Source organism: Coregonus lavaretus (assembly GCF_964263955.1).
Source record: "Coregonus lavaretus genome assembly, contig: HAP1_SCAFFOLD_7719, whole genome shotgun sequence".
NCBI lineage: Eukaryota > Metazoa > Chordata > Actinopteri > Salmoniformes > Salmonidae > Coregonus > Coregonus lavaretus.
In genome coordinates this window covers 1-19,600 of record NW_028158145.1, presented here as the reverse complement: position 1 = coordinate 19,600, position 19,600 = coordinate 1, and the positions used below count along the sequence as shown (strand labels likewise).

Sequence of the window (19,600 nt, the reverse complement as noted above, 5' to 3'; positions counted from 1 at the left end):
CGTCATCCCACAGGGAATAGAACAGAACAGAATAGAATGGAATATCCATGCACATCTTTGATAGAGTGGTGACACTTATTACAGCATTAGTATTGCTCTCTCCAGTGAAGAAGTCCCATGATGAAGTCCCATCCCACATTTACCCCAGACAATAATACTCTCTCTAGATGTGACCTCTTGACCTATGCATGCTATCTCTCGGAGGCGGAAAGCTGTCCACATTCCATCCCCCGGTAAAGACCCATAGCCCTGCTGTTGCTGCTGCTGCTGCTTTGCAATTAGGCGAAGCGCTAGGACCCCGCGGACAACCCTCTCTGGATGACACAGAACAAACTGCGAGTTGATTTTTGGCCACTCAAACATGGAAAAGTTGAACTGACAGCGCAGAACCAACTCGGCACTCTGAATTGGACGATAGGTAGGCTAGGCCTATCATACCGCCACCGGGGATTGTTTTTGTGGAGAGATCGATTTTGGGAATCACTGTCTACGTGCGCAACTGAAGTTTTATTTTATGGGTTTTGATTTAGGCTGCTGTGCAATAGTATGAATTTTTGTGTTTGACGTTTGCTCTGGGGAGTAAAAGGAGTGCTGAACATTAATATTTTAACCAAATGGATTATGTTCATTTTGCGCAAAAGCCCTTATAAGAAGTTGTTTTGCTGTAATGTCCTGGATATGTTTTCGCAGTATACCTTGCTAAGTGAGTGATGATTGATTTGGATATGTCAGGACCGCTGAGCGCTCATCCGCACACTCCATCATTCCTGGACTGGGGAAAGTAAGAAACCACCTGTTGTGAATGCTGTCTGGAACTTCCCACGGATATACCGCGGCTGCTAAAACGAGACATTGGAAAGGCGCGCGCAGAACGCACAGAGACATGTAAACTCGGTATGTTTTACGCGGAACACTGAGAACTCGTTTTGTATTCATGGGACAGGCTAATAGTCCTAATTTAATGGATTTGTATTCCTTTTAGTTAATTATGTTGCCATGGTGGCGCGGGTTAAGATGAGGAGTCCTGTCTTGGCCACCAGTTGCTGTTGCGCTCAGAATGGCTCGCGAGGACGCGGTGAGGTGCCTGCGCTGCCTGCTCTACGCTCTCAATTTACTCTTCTGGGTAAGAGAAGCGAGAGACCCCCGAGCAGGTGGCCGGGTAGGGCCCGCGCTCACGCACAATGCAGCCAACTTTATAGTCCCCCCCCTTCCCCCCTACCATCCATCCACCCCAACGCGTGCCTCCAAGCCACAGTGCCCGCGCCAGGGTTACTGATATTGATCATAATGGCGGTTACTTTATAAATAGGCCTGCACCATACATTTTCTTATAGAAAAACAAATGTGCAAATTGCATCCCAAGTACAGTGAGGGAAAAAAGTATTTGATCCCCTGCTGATTTTGTACGTTTGCCCACTGACAAAGACAAGGTCAGTCTATAATTTTAATGGTAGATTTATTTGAACAGTGAGAGACAGAATAACAACAAAAAAATCCAGAAAAATGCATGTCAAAAATGTTATAAATTGATTTGCATTTTAATGAGGGAAATAAGTATTTGACCCCTCTGCAAAACATGACTAAGTACTTGGTGGCAAAACCCTTGTTGGCAATCACAGAGGTCAGACGTTTCTTGTAGTTGGCCACCAGGTTTGCACACATCTCAGGAGGGATTTTGTCCCACTCCTCTTTGCAGATCTTCTCCAAGTCATTAAGGTTTCGAGGCTGACGTTTGGCAACTCGAACCTTCAGCTCCCTCCACAGATTTTCTATGGGATTAAGGTCTGGAGACTGGCTAGGCCACTCCAGGACCTTAATGTGCTTCTTGTTGAGCCACTCCTTTGTTGCCTTGGCTGTGTGTTTTGGGTCATTGTCATGCTGGAATACCCATCCACGACCCATTTTCAAAGCCCTGGCTGAGGGAAGGAGGTTCTCACCCAAGATTTGACGGTACATGGCCCCGTCCATTGTCCCTTTGATGCGGTGAAGTTGTCCTGTCCCCTTAGCAGAAAAACACCCCCAAAGCATAATGTTTCCACCTCCATGTTTGACAGTGGGGATGCTGTTCTTGGGGTCATAGGCAGCATTCCTCCTCCTCCAAACACGGCGAGTTGAGTTGATGCCAAAGAGCTCGATTTTGGTCTCATCTGACCACAACACTTTCACCCAGTTCTCCTCTGAATCATTCAGATGTTCATTGGCAAACTTCAAACGGGCCTGTATATGTGCTTTCTTGAGCAGGGGGACCTTGCGGGCGCTGCAGGATTTCAGTCCTTCACGGCGTAGTGTGTTACCAATTGTTTTCTTGGTGAATATGGTCCCAGCTGCCTTGAGATCATTGACAAGATCCTCCCGTATAGTTCTGGGCTGATTCCTCACCATTTTCATGATCATTGCAACTCCACGAGGTGAGATCTTGCATGGAGCCCCAGGCCGAGGGAGATTGACAGTTCTTTTGTGTTTCTTCCATTTGCGAATAATTGCACCAACTGTTGTCACCTTCTCACCAAGCTGCTTGGCGATGGTCTTGTAGCCCATTCCAGCCTTGTGTAGGTCTACAATCTTGTCCCTGACATCCTTGGAGAGCTCTTTGGTCTTGGCCATGGTGGAGAGTTAGGAATCTGATTGATTGCTTCTGTGGACAGGTGTCTTTTATACAGGTAACAAGCTGAGATTAGGAGCACTCCCTTTAAGAGTGTGCTCCTAATCTCAGTTCGTTACCTGTATAAAAGACACCTGGGAGCCAGAAATATTTCTGATTGAGAGGGGGTCAAATACTTATTTCCCTCATTAAAATGCAAATCAATTTATAACATTTTTGACATGCGTTTTTCTGGATTTTTGTTGTTGTTATTCTGTCTCTCACTGTTCAAATAAACCTACCATTAAAATTATAGACTGATAATTTCTTTGTCAGTGGGCAAACGTATAATATCAGCAGGGGATCAAGTACTTTTTTCCCTCACTGTATGCACAAACTGCATGTTTGACATTCTAGTGCATGCTATTTATAGCCCATTAAATTTGATAAGTGCTCCAGGGTTGGTGCCCCTTAGGCCACATTTTGTTGCCATACCAAGTCCCTGGATGATATTTCACTGCCATAAGCATTTTCAGACAAAACATATTTTGAGTGGAAGTGTTTACTCTACTTGGTAAAACTGTAATGTTATGTGTGTGTCTGTGTGTAATGTGTGTGTCTGTGTGTTCTATCTCTCTCTATGTGTGTGTGTGTGTGTATGTTCTGCTCCCTCAGCTCATGTCGATATGTGTCCTGGGGGTGGCTGCTTGGCTCAGGGACTACCTGAACACTGTGCTCACCTTGACGGCCCACACCAGGTGAGTGATATGGATCTCAATGTTGACACCTCTCAGTGGGCAGTGGGCAGGTACTGGGAGGGACAGGAGGGGGATGACAGGGAGAAAGCGTGAGAGGAAGATAATTAGTATATAAACAAGAGAAGGAGAATAGAGGAAGAAGGAGACTGATAAAGAAAGCTGTTGGATTTATATCTCACTTCCTCAATAAATCACCCCTACTCATAACTGGCAACCTTTCCGCAAATCATCAACCTCATAACTTTTTAATTCAACTGTTTCTTATCACCTAGGCCTGTCCACAGATCACCATCTCACCCCCACTGGCCCCTGACAGTAACTGCTGCGGTGGAGGAGATCCACATTCCTACAGAGTGTAATCACTATTTACTGCTGGCTGCTGTATTAATAATAATGCAACAGGCCATACAGGGAGAGAGAGAGGGGGAGCGAGAGGGAGAGAGCGAGAGAGGGGGAGAGAGAGGGAGAGAGAGGGGGGAGGGGAGAGGGAGGGGAGAGCAATAGCAGGATGGATAGATAAATAAACAAAAAGTCTGCCAAGTTACTCTCCTCCCTTTTCCTCGCTCACTCTCTCTCCCTCCCTCCACCTCTCTTCTCCCCCCAACCTCTCTCTCTCTCTCTCTCTCTCTCTCTCTCTCTCTCTCTCTCTCTCTCTCTCTCTCTCTCTCTCTCTCTCTCCCCCCCCCCCCTCTCTGTAGGCTGGAGGAAGCAGCAGTTCTCACGTATTCCCCGGCTGTCCATCCCGTCATCATTGCAGTGTGTTGTTTTCTTATCATCGTTGCCATGGTGGGCTACTGCGGCACACTGAAATGCAACCTTCTACTCCTGTCCTGGGTATGTGTCTGAATGAAATGAACGTGTGTTTGCGTGTGTGTGTGTGTATGTGTGTGTGTGGAAACTGTGATGAGCTCGGTTTAGTTGGAGAAGCGGGTTGTAATTGCTGTAGATCTCGGTCTGGTTTTCTTTAGCTATCGGTGTTAGTTACACATTTATACAACCTTGAAATACATGCACGCACGCACGCACGCATGCACACACACACACACACACACACACGCACACACACACACACACACAGTCAGCCCTCCCTATCTATCTCCATGTGCTATTGTCCCCATCATCTGTAACAGCCTGATGTCCTCAGCATCTCAATAAAGTCATATTATTGTACCCTCATAAACCCTGGAACAGGCCTGTAAATTCACCCAACAGCCACACAGTTGCGTAGTTCCACCGTTCATACACCGGAGGGAAATGCACTGAGAATTCCCCCCTCGATTTTACAGCCGTTACTCATCCGATGCAGCGCCACACGCTTATGGGATGATGAATGACCATCGTGGTCTTGTGTTAGCGAACGCCCCCCTCGCGCGGGACTGTGTTCTGAGCGAGCTAGCGCCTGGTGCGGGGCTGTTGCTGGTGTGTAGCGGAATGGTGCTCCCGTGGATAAGTACAACTGTATAACTATTCACCGCTGCTGCTGTCTGAGCCTGCCAGAGTAATGGTACCCTGGGCACTGATGGATGGCCAGAGAGAAAGAGGGGGAGAGAGAGAGAGAGAAAGAGGGAGCGAGATGGACAGATAAGGGTGTGATTATCTCAATCACTCACCACTGTCAGTGCGGGACAACAAAAAGAGAGAATGAAAGAGAAACAGGGATGTAAAAGAATAGGCAAAGAGGCGGATTGAGTCAGAACAGGTGAAGGAGAGGGAGACAGCATTAGAAACCGACTGAGGTACAGAAAAGGGAGAGAGAGAGACAGCGCCCCAAAAAAGCAATTTCCATTCAACCATGCATGCAGATGACTAAACAATGTATCATCTCTGTGCTTACAGAGCATTTGCTACGGAGCATTACTTTACTATACATGTGTTGCATACATAACACGTATTTTCCCGTACAGAAGCAATCGTGGCAGCACAATGCACTATTTCCATTGACCAATTGTGTCATGCATACTAAAACTATAACAGGACAGGGTACATGATTAACCTACTCATATTCCTATAGAGTGGAAGGGCAGAACATTGGAGAGGGAAGGTGTGGCGCCTGTATTGTGGCTCTATCTCCCAGGTGTGCTGTGTGGGGAGACGAAGAGGGAGGGGGTTCCTCTGTCTGTCTGTCCCTAACCAAAGTGCCTGTATTCTGGGTCTCCCTCACGCTTCCTCCACCCCTCCATTGGGACTTCATTCATCCCTCTCTCCTTGCAACTCTAACCTGGCATTCTTGTGTTTCGCTGGAGCACTGTGGAGACAATATTATCTCGGTTGAGAGGGACAATGGGTAATGCTATCCCACCCGTCTCCGCCCGCTTATGGAGAGGTGGCTGAGAGGGGTGAGTGGCGCTTGTGTTACCCACGCAACCATTCACCAGCTGGGGGCATCCCTTTCAGAGGAACGCCCCCCCACCGCCCCAACTCTGCCCACTTACCTGAATAACCCCCCCCCCCCCCTTCAATCATGGCTGTGGTGGGCAATTGATGGTGCCTGGCTTTAAGCTCAGTTAAGCCCTTTATATGTAATAGATAGTAATGTGTTTCTGTTGTGGACTAAGCTAGTGAGAAGCGTCAAAGTGTCCATTTAGGGTCTCTGAGGGGCTGTTGGGATGTTTGTAGATGTTTACATGCATGCAGTGGTGTGTTGTGGGGTTATGTTAGGGACGACTGCAGGGTCTTAAGTTGCTCTGAGATGCTGTTCCACTGGACGCTTAGAAAGGTCGCTTAAAAATAGGCCCTCCTTAAAGACGCCAATTAAATCCCCCTTAGCCTAAACTTATACCTCTCCCCCTCTCGCCCTCTCGCTCTGTCGTTCCTCCACCTGTCTTCCTTCCTTCCCTCTCTTTCCCCCTCTTCCCTCTCTCGCCCTTGTGTACGTGTTAATTGAGTATCAGTGAGGGAAGGGAAACATGCTGTAAGTCTCTCCACACAGGAGGAAATCCATTCTTGGAAGCTTTGACATTCCATTCAAACAACTGCCACCCTCCTCTAACCTCAGTGTGTGTGTGTGTGTGTGTGAGAGAGAGCTTCCCCCCTGAAATGAAATGTGTGAAACATAACGAAATGTCTCTGTGAGAAAGGTAATACACTGAGTGCACAAAACATTAAGAACACATTCCGAATATTGAGTTGCACCCCCTTTGCCCTCAATTCGTCGGGGCATGGACTCTACAAGGTGTTGAAAGCTTTCCACAGGGCTCCTGGCCCAAGTTGACTCCAATGCTTCCCACAGTTGTGTCAAGTTGGCTGGATGTCCTTTGAGTGGTGGACCATTCTTGATACACACGGGAAACTGTTGAGTGTGAAAAACCCAACAGCGTTGCAGTTCTTGACATACTCAAACCGGTGCGCTTGGCACCTACTACCATACGCCGTTCAAAGCCACTTAAATATTTTGTCTTGCCCATTCACCCTCTGAATGGCACACATACACAATCCATGTCTCAATTGTCTCAAACTTAAAAATCCTTCTTTAATCTATCTCCTCCCCTTCATCTACACTGATTGAAGTGGATTTAACAAGTGACATCAATAAGGGATCATAGCTTTCACCTGGATTCACCTGGTCAGTCTATGTCATGGAAAGAGCATGTTAATGTTTTGTACACTAAAGCTAGAAGGGGTCAAGGGAAGGTTCATAGTCACTTCACACCTGGAATTCGTCCTTGTAGAACAGTGAAGTATTGAAGTACTGTTTGTGTATGTTTTGGTATGTGTGTGAAGGAGTGTGTTAGAGGGGGGTTCGAAGGGTGAAAAGGTCACGCTCTTACCTTCTTGATAGATAGTTGCAATGAGAGAAGAAGACAGGGGAGATGTTTTTGTATGGTGAGATCAGTTTCTGGGTGAGAGGTGTGAATGTGTGTGTGTGTGTGTGTGTGTGTGTGTGTCTATGTTGTTTTGGACTGGCCTTTTCTAGCACTAACAAAGGCGAGGCAGAGCCATCTGTCTGCCAATAATATTTACACTCTCCAAACAAACAGGCTGTCAGACATACCCTGTACCACTGACATGGCCCTAATAGAATGGCTGACACACACATTACTCTTCATAACACCTTTGTGTGTGTTTGTCTGGTGTGTGTGAGGGTGTGTTTGTGTGTGTTTACATGAAAGTCTTTTGTTGTTTTTATGTGAAATTGTGGAAATAGGTGTGTGTGTTTGTGGAAATAGGTGTGCGTGTGTAATGTGTGTCAGTGTGTATGTGCGTGTATGTGACATGAGTGGAACAGGCGTCTGGAGATTGAAGAACATGACATCACTACTCATTGTGTCTTTCTCCCACCATCCACCATGACGATCAATCACTCAGACAAGACACTACACAGTACATCTCTGACTAGCCTCTCTCTCTCTCTCTCTCTCTCTCTCTCTCTCTCTAGTACTTTGGCAGTCTGTTGGTGATCTTCTGTGTGGAGTTGGCCAGTGGGGTGTGGACGTATGACGAGGTGAGTGCTGCACTACTTTTCTATATGCTATATTTCTCTGCTTTAGCTCTATGCAGCAGCTCTGTGTGTGGTGGCTGTCCTTATAGGCCTGTCTATATTTTGTGCTGTGCTATGAATAAACATGAATGCCAGTCATGTCCGGCTCTACTCAGAGAGCTCGCCTCTTTCTCTGCTTACTGGGGCTACCCAATAAACAACATGGCCAGTGCAGGGCACAGGTCAAAGAGCACAGGGAAATGGGACTGGTGCTATATATGAACAATCAAAAAATCCAACTGAAAGAAATGTCTCCATAAATTCCACAATGTCCCTAAAGTGTCTTTGGGTAAAACCAGGTATAAAACAGACCTATATATGGCCCTCAAAGCCAGTTCCACTGCATTTTTTCATTGTTCCCCTCTAATCAGGGAATGATTTAGACCTTGGACACCAGGTGGGTATAATTAATTATCAGGTAGAACAGAAAACCAGCAGGCTCCAGACCTCATAGGGTAAGAGTTGAATACCCCTGAGATAGGGTATAATTGTGTCCTCCATTCCCCTCCCTCCCCCATTCCCCTCCTCCTCCTGCATCCTCTCTTCCCTCTGCGTGGGGTGTGGATGTTTGAATACAATGGGCCGGGCTCTCTATTACAATGGGCTCTCCCCTACAGGGCCTCCCTTCCCCTGGGCCAGGGGCTTTTCTCTCCACCATGAAAGAGCCCACAGTGGCTTTGATGTCCCCTCACAGCAGGTGGGATTCGCTCTGAACGCGCAGGTGTGTGTGTTTGTGTGCGCGGAGCACCTGGTCACTGGCTAGAGCAGTGTGTATGGCAAACTGAGAAAGGTGTGTGTGTGTGTTTGGTACTTGACTACAAGCCTGAGGATGTGTGTGTGTAGCACTAGCACCTGGCCTTTGAGTCCACAGTGCCACCCGCCTCCCTCCTAATCATACCTGCCCTGCCGCAGGGGGTTGTGGGTATTGTAGTCTTTGTGCCTTGTCCTTCATCAGAATCATGCTAAGGCAGCACCAAGGTGATGCACCTGGCCCCAGGGAAATTCCGGGTAACCTGGGTCGGATTATGCTTATCACAATCTCATTACAATACCAGAGGAGAGAGGGATAAAGAGTGAAGGAGAGAGGAAGGAGGAGGGGAGGGAGGCCCAGGGGTGAGTTAGGGGGAGGTTTTATTGGAGAGGAGAGGAGAGGAGAGGAGAGGAGAGGAGAGGAGAGGGGGATGAGTTATGCATGCTAAGTGTGTCAGACTGTGGGTCTGCTGAACAGCTCTGGTCTGGTTCCCCAGAGCCCAGACAGGGGTAATTGTTTAGACAACAAGCCGTTGTCAACCTCAGCAACTACAGACCGGAGTGTTGGAGGCCTGGGAAACACTAGAGGAGAGAGTCAGAAGTTGTGTGTTTGAAAATATTTGGGGCATGGTCAGAGGATTGGACTATATAACTAGGCTTGAAACAGAGAGTTGGTAGCTAAATATACACCACTGTGACTGTTGCTCCAATATGGTTTCAGGGCTTTCTGTTGAGTGCCTTGTGACAATAATACATGAGCTGTACATGAAATGTTAATGTAGCTATACTGAATGAAATGGAGTTTAGGGCTGACCCCATTTAGTCGACTGGTCGATGGTTTGGTCAATAGGCTGTTGGTCGACCGAGATTTCTTTAGACGAGCAGTAGCAAAAATAAAATAAAATATAATGGTGTACAAGACACCTGTCTGATTCGCGCCTGTCTGAGTGGACTGATCCATTGTGGAGGCCATGGGGATGGCACAGTCCATCACTCTAAGACGTGCTACTGAAATTGTATATGGTTATATTACGTAGGAACAATGGTGCAACACTAATAAAACGTATATTATTTTATAACAGATGCGCTTTCTCCCGTGTTGGATAGCGGTCGCTGTTCCCGGTTCTGAAACACATCAGTGCGCTGTTGAATTGGTGCCTTATCCTAGACCATGTCGCTATATGCATAGTAGCAAAGTTAACCAGCATATTGGTGTTGAGAACAATGCTGTGAAGGCAGCAGCGGAGTTAGGAGATGAGAAAACAGCCATTGCCTTAATTGTCTAAGAAAAGTGAGGAGAGAGGAAACCCCAACTTAATTAGGTCTATAATCAATAGCCGTTATAATAGGCTTTATAAATCATCCAAATATATCTACAGAAATAAGACAGATCCTGCTTCTCTTGCCTGTTTGAGTGTTTGTGTAATAGCCTACTAATTCTGTGAGCACCAAGCCTCCGTGAGCACCAACCACAACATGTCGGATAAACAATTTCACAAATTCGGCTGTTTTTAATCTTTGCTATGATGTAATAAAAGCTTTATAAATTTTTCCGTTAGATCAGCCTCTCTGGTATTACTTATAATTGATTTAGTGTTGTTTACACTGTTTCAAATTGTCCGATTTTTATTTATTTATAATAATAATGATAACCCTCCTTTTTCTCGATCTCCTTTTTATTGTTATTATTACTATTAGTATTATTATGATCATTATTATAATAATAAGTAATGTCATTATCATTAGTAGGCTTAGTATAGGAACCTTATATAACCACCATCGAGCTGTAGGCCTAAGAGCGCATCCTGTTTAGTCTTAATACCGTAACTTACTTAGGCCTATATTTCAATACTTACTATAGTACTATAGTAAGTATTGAAAGCTATAGTACTGTATACATCAATCATTCATTCGTTCATGTCATCACACAGCATACGAGACATTCATGATTTGAAATGCAATCAAGCATTTTAATTTTAAAATCAAATAACAAAGCGACCCTTGAATAATTTGCGTAAACAATAAATAAACTGTTCCATTTTGGAAATTGGATTCACAAATTAATGTGACTGGTTTTAGTCTTTGCTGTAATAAATGCAAAAACAAAAACAAAAACAAAAAACATTACAACAGACTCTGGTATGCTTATCATTTATTTAGTGTTGTTTACATTGTTCCAAACGGTCAGAGAAATTATATTGTAATCTAACAGCTCCTGTTTGGCACACGTAATATGCTCACAGCGCTTGCTCCTTACCTTATTTTTCTTGATCTCCAGTATTTTCCACAACTAGTCCAATTTATTCCACACATCTCACTTCCCCTTTACCTCCTGAGCAACCAGTAAACATTCCCCTGCTTCGAGTTTATTTGTCACGTCCTCTGCATCCATTTTGCTGTTACGGGGTTCTGAGTTTGTTATAACCAATTTTTGGATGTGATTATGATATGCTATAGGTCATGCGATGCATACAGTGAGGGAAAAAAGTATTTCATCCCCTGCTGATTTTGTACGTTTGCCCACTGACAAAGAAATGATCAGTCTATAATTTTAATGGTAGGATTATTTGAACAGTGAGAGACAGAATAACAACAACAAAAATCCAGAAAAACGCATGTCAAAAATGTTATAAATTGATATGCATTTTAATGAGGGAAATAAGTATTTGACGCCCTCTCAATCAGAAAGATTTCTGTCTCCCAGGTGTCTTTTATACAGGTAACAAGCTGAGATTAGGAGCACACTCTTAAAGGGAGTGCTCCTAATCTCAGCTTGTTACCTGTATAAAAGACACCTGTCCACAGAAGCAATCAATCAATCAGATTCCAAACTCTCCACCATGGCCAAGACCAAAGAGCTCTCCAAGGATGTCAGGGACAAGATTGTAGACCTACACAAGGCTGGAATGGGCTACAAGACCATCGCCAAGCAGCTTGGTGAGAAGGTGACAACAGTTGGTGCGATTATTCGCAAATGGAAGAAACACAAAAGAACTGTCAATCTCCCTCGGCCTGGGGCTCCATGCAAGATCTCACCTCGTGGAGTTGCAATGATCATGAAAACGGTGAGGAATCAGCCCAGAACTGTACGGGAGGATCTTGTCAATGATCTCAAGGCAGCTGGAAACGTAGTCACCAAGAAAACAATTGGTAACACACTACGCCATGAAGGACTGAAATCCTGCAGGGCCCGCAAGGTCCCCCTGCTCAAGAAAGCACATATACAGAGCCGTCTGAAGTTTGCCAATGAACATCTGAATGATTCAGAGGAGAACTGGGTGAAAGTGTTGTGGTCAGATGAGACCAAAATCGAGCTCTTTGGCAACAATGCAACTCGCTGTGTTTGGAGGAGGAGGAATGCTACCTATGACCCCAAGAACACCATCCCCACCGTCAAACATGGAGGTGGAAACATTATATTTTGGGGGTGTTTTTCTGCTAAGGGATCAAAGGGACGATGGACGGGGCCATGTACTGTCAAATCTTGGGTGAGAACCTCCTTCCCTCAGCCAGGGCATTGAAAATGGGTCGTGGATGGGTATTCCAGCATGACAATGACCCAAAACACACGGCCAATGCAACAAAGGAGTGGCTCAAGAAGAAGCACATTAAGGTCCTGGAGTGGCCTAGCAAGTCTCCAGAACTTAATTCCATAGAAAATCTGTGGAGGGAGCTGAAGGTTCGAGTTGGCAAATGTCAGCCTCGAAACCTTAATGACTTGGAGAAGATCTGCAAAGAGGAGTGGAACAAAATCCCTCCTGAGATGTGTGCAAACCTGGTGGCCAACTACAAGAAACGTCTGACCTCTGTGATTGCCAACAAGGGTTTTGCCACCAAGTAATAAGTCATGTTTTGCAGAGGGGTCAAATACTTATTTCCCTCATTAAAATGCAAATCAATTTATAACATTTTCGACATACGTTTTTTCTGGAATTTTTTGATGTCATTCTGTCTCTCACTGTTCAAATAAACCTACCATTACAATTACAGACTGATCATGTCTTTGTCAGTGGGCAAACGTACAAAATCAGCAGGGGATCAAATACTTTTTTCCCTCACTGTACATGTGTCACATAAAGAGAGCAAGGGTTGAGGGAATAGGGAATGTTTTTCCTAAACACATTAGGGATTTCGATAACAGAACTTTTCAGTCAGAAATGGCTGTAATTATGTTGCAGCTTCAGCAACACGGGCAGCGCGATAAACACTGTTGATGTTATGTTGTGGTCGCTGAAGCAGGGAGGAGAGAGAGTCAACGGGTGCTAGTCACAGTCACTCACTGTCTTTTTTTTTTAACACAGCGCAGCAAGTCTGAGTCTGGCCTGGCACAATCCAATCACTTGCGGTTGGACTCCCTCTAGTCATTTGTGTGGCTTAATTATTTCATCAAACATTGTGCTTAAAGCATCAGACAAGCTCACTGCATATGGTTGATTTGATGAAAACACATAGGATGTGTCTATATATGGAAAAATACACGTTTGAAAATGTCAACCAATCGATTGGTTGAAAGAACAGACGACTCTCGGTCGACCAAGATTGTATTTAGTTGGGGACAGCTCTAATGGAGTTACACTGTTGTGTTCTGTCCAAGCCCTCAGTTCAGAGGTCAGATATGATCAGTCTGAAGTCCAGGATGCCCAACTATGGCCTGCAGCATTACCAGTGGCTAACACACACCTGGAACACCTTCCAGACTGAGGTGAGAGGTCACCATCCCAGAGGTCACACACATCCTACACAAATACATGTAGTGGTTTTATATCATAACCCAAGAGGAACATTTAAATGTGAGAGGTTATGAGTGTGATTTAGTGCGTTGAATATGCAAGACTGCTAGTTATAAAGGGTTATTAATGTATGGACACTTTCTTTGACTGTGTGTTCCCCAGTTTAAGTGCTGTGGGGTCATCTACTTCACTGATTGGCTGGAGATGACAGAGATGGAATGGCCACCAGACTCCTGCTGCGCCAATCAGTATCCAGGATGTGCTCGCCACGCCCACTACCGTGACCTCAGTGACCTTCACCAAGAGGTGAGTGCCCCCAGGAGTGCCCCAGTGACACTCCGACCTCATAGTAAGTGTTAGGTGGTGGCTTGACCTCTGGTGACCTGTTCACCTACTGACCCTCTGACCCTACCCTGAAAAGTGTTAGGATCATTACGGCTCTCTGTAGCCCCTGTGACGTCATCAGAAAGGGACACACAGGCTTACGGATTCCCATTCACCTACTGAAGAGACAGAAACAATAACAATAAACTTTTTGAAATAGGCTTCTGACATTCTGAATGGAGTGGAGATGATTTTCTTGGAGTTGGAGTTTTCCATTTAATACATTCACAACAACCTGTTTCCAATGGTAGGACTATTTGCTGCCTGAAATGACCTGCCGTGTTCAATTGTGGAGAGAAATCCATACAACTCAATTAGAGCCAATCACAGGCTTGATAGCATAGTGTGCCTTCTGGCTGCTGCGGTTGCCAAATTGTTGAGACAGAGTGCAGCTATTACGCCTCATCAAGCCCACCAGGGGACAAGGTATGCTGCTGTCTGGGGCTGAGGGGAACACACACACAAAGTCTAGTAGGGGGCGAGGTATGCCAAGCAATGCCAACTCTCTCTCTATATCTATCTCTATTTTAATTTCTCTCCTTTCTCTCACTCACAAACACGTAGGCAGGCAGGCAGGTAGGCAGGCAGGCAGGCAGGCAGGCAGGCAGGCAGGCAGGCAGGCAGGCAGGTAGGTAGGCAGGCAGACAGACAGACAGGTAGGTAGGTAGGTAGGTAGGCAGGCAGGCAGGCAAACAGGCAGGCATGCAGGCAGACAGGTAGGTAGGCAGGCAAACAGGCAGGCAGGTAGGTAGGTAGGCAGGCCGGCAGGCAGGCAGGCAGACAGGTATGTAGGGCCGCACACACTCAGTCTTCTATCCCCTAGAGGGAAACACCCTGATCTCTCCATCTACAGTTCAATCACTGTCTTGATCTAACCCCAAACCAACCTCGTCCCCTATCCCATGTCTGACCATCTCCACTTCAGCATGTCTGTCTGCTGTGTTTAGTCAACACTGTTAATCCCCTAGCCTTAGCAACAGTTCCCCTGGCCATAGCAACAGTTCCTCTCCCCATGGTCCAGGCCAAGTGGTGTGGCTCTAGCAGGGTTCTAGCAGGCCCGCTGTGCCTGGTGCAGACTGCCAGGCTGCCATTGTCACCTGGGTGAGAGGTGCTGGGTGAGCAGGCTGTTCCTGCCTGACAAACACACCTGGAGAGAGGGGAGGTTGTGACAGTGGGAAAAGAGAGGGAAATGGGGGTGGGGGAAAGGGAAAGGGGGGAGGAGGTAAAGAGAGAGTCGATACAGGAAAAGGGGGAGAGAGAGGGAGGGCGAGAGAGAGGCTACTAATTGTGTTAAATGTAAACTCTGAGGGGTTCTTATAAATGGGGTGTGTGTGCTGCTACTGCTACGCCTCACTATGTAGAACCAGGCAGAGGGACAAAGAGATGCTGTGTGTGTGTGTGTGTGTGTGTGTGTGTGTGTGTGTGTGTGTGTGTGTGTGTGTGTGTGTGTGTGTGTGTGTAGTGAGGATGAGTCAGTTAGTCAGTCAGTCAGCAGAGGAGGGAGTCAAGGGGAATGTATGAAGGAGTGGAGGATCCTTTCAATCTCCTGTCTGTTTTGTCTCTCTTTCTTTATACCAGACTCTCTCCCCCACGTTTACTTCCCTTTCTCCACAGGACTTTCCTTTCCTCCCACATTTCTCTCACTCTCTCTCCCACCCCTCTCTCTCTCCCTCTCTCTCTCTCTCTCTCTCTGGCAACAGTAAGGTGTAGAGTAGCTCAGTCTGGTATGTAGCACCACAGAGTGAATATCCCCCAGTCAGGAAGTAATAGACTGGCCTTTCTACACCTCCACTCCTACTCCCTCTCTTTCCACACTTCTCAACCGTCTTCCTCTCTTTCTCCCTCTCTCTCTCCCTCTGTTTCTTTCTCTCCATGTACATGTTATCCTGTCACGCCCTGGCTCTGGGGACTCTTAAATGTTGAGCCAGGGTGTGGATTTTTCCTTGTTTAGTTTTCTAGGTTTGTCGTTCTAGATCGTGTATTTCTATGTTGGCCAGGGTGGTTCCCAATCAGAGACAGCTGTAGCTCGTTGTCTCTGATTGGGGACCATACTTAGGCAGCCTGTTGGCATGTTACGTTGTGGGATCTTGTTCCGAAAGGTTTGTGTTGTAACCTAGGACTTCACGTATCGTTTGGTTTGTTGTTTTGTTTTGTGTGCAGTACAGCAAATAAAATGTACGCTTATCACGCTGCGCCTTGGTCCGCTTCATCTATCGACGAACGTGACATATCCATGTGATAGGATGAGAGAGTGTTTTCATTTTGTTCCTACAGCAGATGTACAGCTCACAGACTCAGTATGGTTGGTCTGCCCCTGGCGAGACAGACAGACTGAAACATTTACACAACGTTAATATTACATGAATGTAACATTAATATAACATGGATCAAACGTATGCCATGTTTCAACATGAAAAAGCTTCAGTTCTCAAAATGACAAGCCCTTATTGTGCTCCTGTGTGTGTGTGTGCGTGCGTGTGTGTGTGTGTGTGTGTGTGTACTACAGGGCTGCGGGCCGAAGATCTACAGTTTCATCCGGGGGACTAAGCAGCTACAGGTGCTGCGTTTCCTGGGTGTGTCTATAGGAGTGGCCCAGATCCTGGCCATGACCCTGACCCTAACCCTGCTCTGGGCCCTCTACTATGACCGCAAGCCCCCCGAGCCCACCCTGCCCGACCCCCACCCAAGAACCGACCCTGGACCTCTAACCATCACTCACGGACCTCCAGGGGAGGCTCGTAAATTGGGTATCACTCGCCCGGCTGAGGCCTGGTCCAATACCGCGACCACGTCTAACGGACATGGACACACCCAGTTTGAGATGGAGAGGCTGTCCTAGTGGGGGGTACACTGTCCACCCCTCTGCCCTTCACACCACCCCTCACCCCTACTTCACAGTAGAATCAGGGGATTAGGAAAAAGTGTGAGACTGGATGGGGGGAGAGATGGGGGTTGAGAAAAAGAGGGTAAGAGACATGAGAAAGATTGGGCACAGGTGCAGGAGAGTGAATGCACCTCATGCCCCCCCTCTCTTTTCCTTTAGGACTGCATGACAATGATACTGGACGGTGGGACTTTTTAGGACTATTTTGTCACAGATGGGATTGGAAATTGTCATGGAAACGAAAGACCTCTATGTCGAGGCTTGCTCCTGTAGCGTCACCACTATCCGAAAGTGAGAATGGGAGGGAATCATTTTAGTTTTCCCAACATTCCTCCTCCTCTTTGAGAATGTTTGGGAATATCACCACTAGCACTGACTGGATTAAACCTGTTCACCAATGACTGCTGTAAGGACATGTCAACTCTTCATCTCACTCAAAACACACCGAACCAAGGAAATTGAGTTTATCTGGACATTTGGAAATATCATATGTCTTAATTTCACAGACTTGTTGAAATCCACAAGAACCACTCAGCCATATTAATGAACGTTTGTGCACCAGTCAGAGTGTATTATTGTTGTCTACTATAAATGGAACATGATGTTGGCTATTTATCTCTGGCTCTGTGAGAATAATGCATTTCAGCTCAAAGAATAATCTTTGCATTTGATCATGTTTGCCAAGGAATATTAACATAATCAAGTGTTTGATACAGATATCATTGTCAGCATGACACACTTAGGGACAAAAAATAAAATGTTCTTTAATCTCCACACAGCAGGTATCATACATTTGAAGTGAACATAATTAATTCTGGGAGAACTATGAGAATGATATGTGGGAGAGTATGGTCTTTTATTCTGAAATAACATACCCTGCTTTCAGTGGAGGCTGCTGAGGGGAGGACAGCTCATAATAATGGCTGTAATGGAGCAAATGGAATGGCATCAAACACATAGAAACCATGTGTTTGATGCCATTCCACTTATTCTGCTCCAGCCATTACCATGAGCCCATCCTCCCCAATTAAGGTGCCACCAACCCCCTGTGCCTGCTTTCCATTGAGAATCCATAGTACTGTATTTATAGCTAGAAGGGCAGTCTGTAAACTGCAGCTTTCATCACCTTATGAATGTTAGAAAATACCCATAAGCTCCTTTAGGGGCACGGGTGAGTATATTTAGTGTTTGCCCTCTATCTGTGTGTCCTCTTGCTGTGTGTCCCCTTGCAGCCCCTCATCAAAGGACACTGGTCATCCATGGCATTCAGCAAGGATACTCCAGAGGTGTCACACGTAAATGCTACTGGACGGACACAGAGACGGAGGGAACTCTGGTCCCAACCTTCCTCGGGGACATAGATGTACCTTCATTGGAGAAGCAAAGGCCCGATCCCAAACTAACCCCTATGTCCCTAACTTTAGGCCCTCATTGACTCCTACCTGATGAACTAAAAGCAGTAGGTAGGAGAAGAAAGGTATCAGCAATATAGCCACTGCTCCACCTAGCCCTCCATGTTGGCAGCATTCTGACAGTTTCATTCATTTCAGATCAGTAAGGATGAACCATAAAGTGTGTATGGAAGTGGTTATGGGTTGGTTTGGGATGGGATGGGACCAAGGTCTCAGAGGTTATAGAGACAGGCAAGGTGGCCAGCGTAGGATTATGGAAGTGTGACCCAATATTGAGTAACAACTTTAACTTAGACATTTTTGATGGAGGGGAAAAAATGCCTATTTCGAAGAAGAGGAGGATGGATGGATGAGCCTACAGTTAAAACCCTGCTGTCTCTCTCTCTCCCTCCCTCCTTCTCCTCCCTCCTTCCCTCGCTCTGTTCGCTGCTTGACAATGTGAAGGATATGATTTATGAAAGAGGAAAAGGCGTGTAGCGCCGCTGTCACAGTGGGTTACAAAAGACATATTGTTTTCTTGCTGGTCGCTGTCTCTGCCCTGTCTGCCTCCTACGTCTGTTCACTTATTCATCCTAGTGGGATACGTCTGTGTGTGTGTGTGTGTGTGTGTGTGAGAGAGAAACAGTGTGGTGTACAGACAGTAAGCCTCTTCATTCCTCTTGTCTAGCACATAGATATCAGGCCTAGATCCCTTTCCCTCTGTTCTTAGTCTCTGTCTAATTGACACAGATCTATGATATTTTGCTCTCTGGATTTAGTTTTGAATAACAGTAGAGAAGTCATGGAGAAAGGACTGTCTCAATCCCACAAGTCTCTTTGGAGACAAGCGGGTCACTGCTTTTGGACACATCCACAGTAGACACAGGGACAGAGGGATACAAACACATACTCTCCCTCTCCTCCCGTTCTCTCTCCCCTCCCCTTCTCTCTCGGTGTACAGTAAAAGGAGCCAGCGGCAGAAATAAAACCATTACCTTCTGACCCCTGTGTAAAAATAGCGGGAGCAGAAATAGTCTGTGTGCTGGCATGCTACTTGGGTAAGTCCCGCTTCAGTTTCCCCCTGATGCATGTCATCTGCAATGCACCCTGGGAAGCTGAGGGACCACACATCCTCCCAAAACGTCTCAATTACTAGCTCCCTGATGAGAAATATGCTAATACAGATAGACAAATGTGCGCGCACACACACAGATGTGCACACACACACACACACACACACACACACACACAGGCGAAGACAGACAGACACACACACACACAGGCCAACTCCCTTATGAGAAATATGCTAATACATTTACAGTGCAGCGAGAAATGACCCTGGGAGATAGACTCTCTTGCTCCATATTGTATGGCTGAGATTGGACAAGACTGCACCCCCTCACCCCATCATGTCCCCACTCACATCTAAAGGACTATCATTATACAGTGCCTTCAGAAAGTATTAACACCCCTTGTCTTGTTCCACATTTTGTTGTGTTACAAAGTGGGATTAAAATGGATTATATTTTGTCAACGATCTACACAAAATACCCTGTAATGTCAATTGTGCAACATTGGACTGTGCCATTTGCCATTATTCTTTTCAAAATGATTCAAGCTCTGTCAAATTGGTGTTGATCATTGC

The 19,600-nt window shown here is 46.1% G+C and overlaps 1 protein-coding gene across 1 annotated transcript; it reads left to right on the top strand.

Annotated features, from left to right (window-relative positions):
* Positions 1-1,057: 1,057 nt before the first annotated feature.
* Positions 1,058-16,519, top strand: LOC311124370 (tetraspanin-12-like; the record flags this gene model as incomplete). The annotated part of the gene is made up of 7 exons (XM_084198533.1): positions 1,058-1,123; positions 3,257-3,339; positions 4,038-4,173; positions 7,715-7,780; positions 13,161-13,268; positions 13,459-13,602; positions 16,187-16,519. The coding sequence occupies 7 exons, from the start codon at positions 1,058-1,060 to the stop codon at positions 16,517-16,519; spliced, it is 936 nt and encodes a 311-aa protein (XP_084054659.1).
* Positions 16,520-19,600: the final 3,081 nt, after the last annotated feature.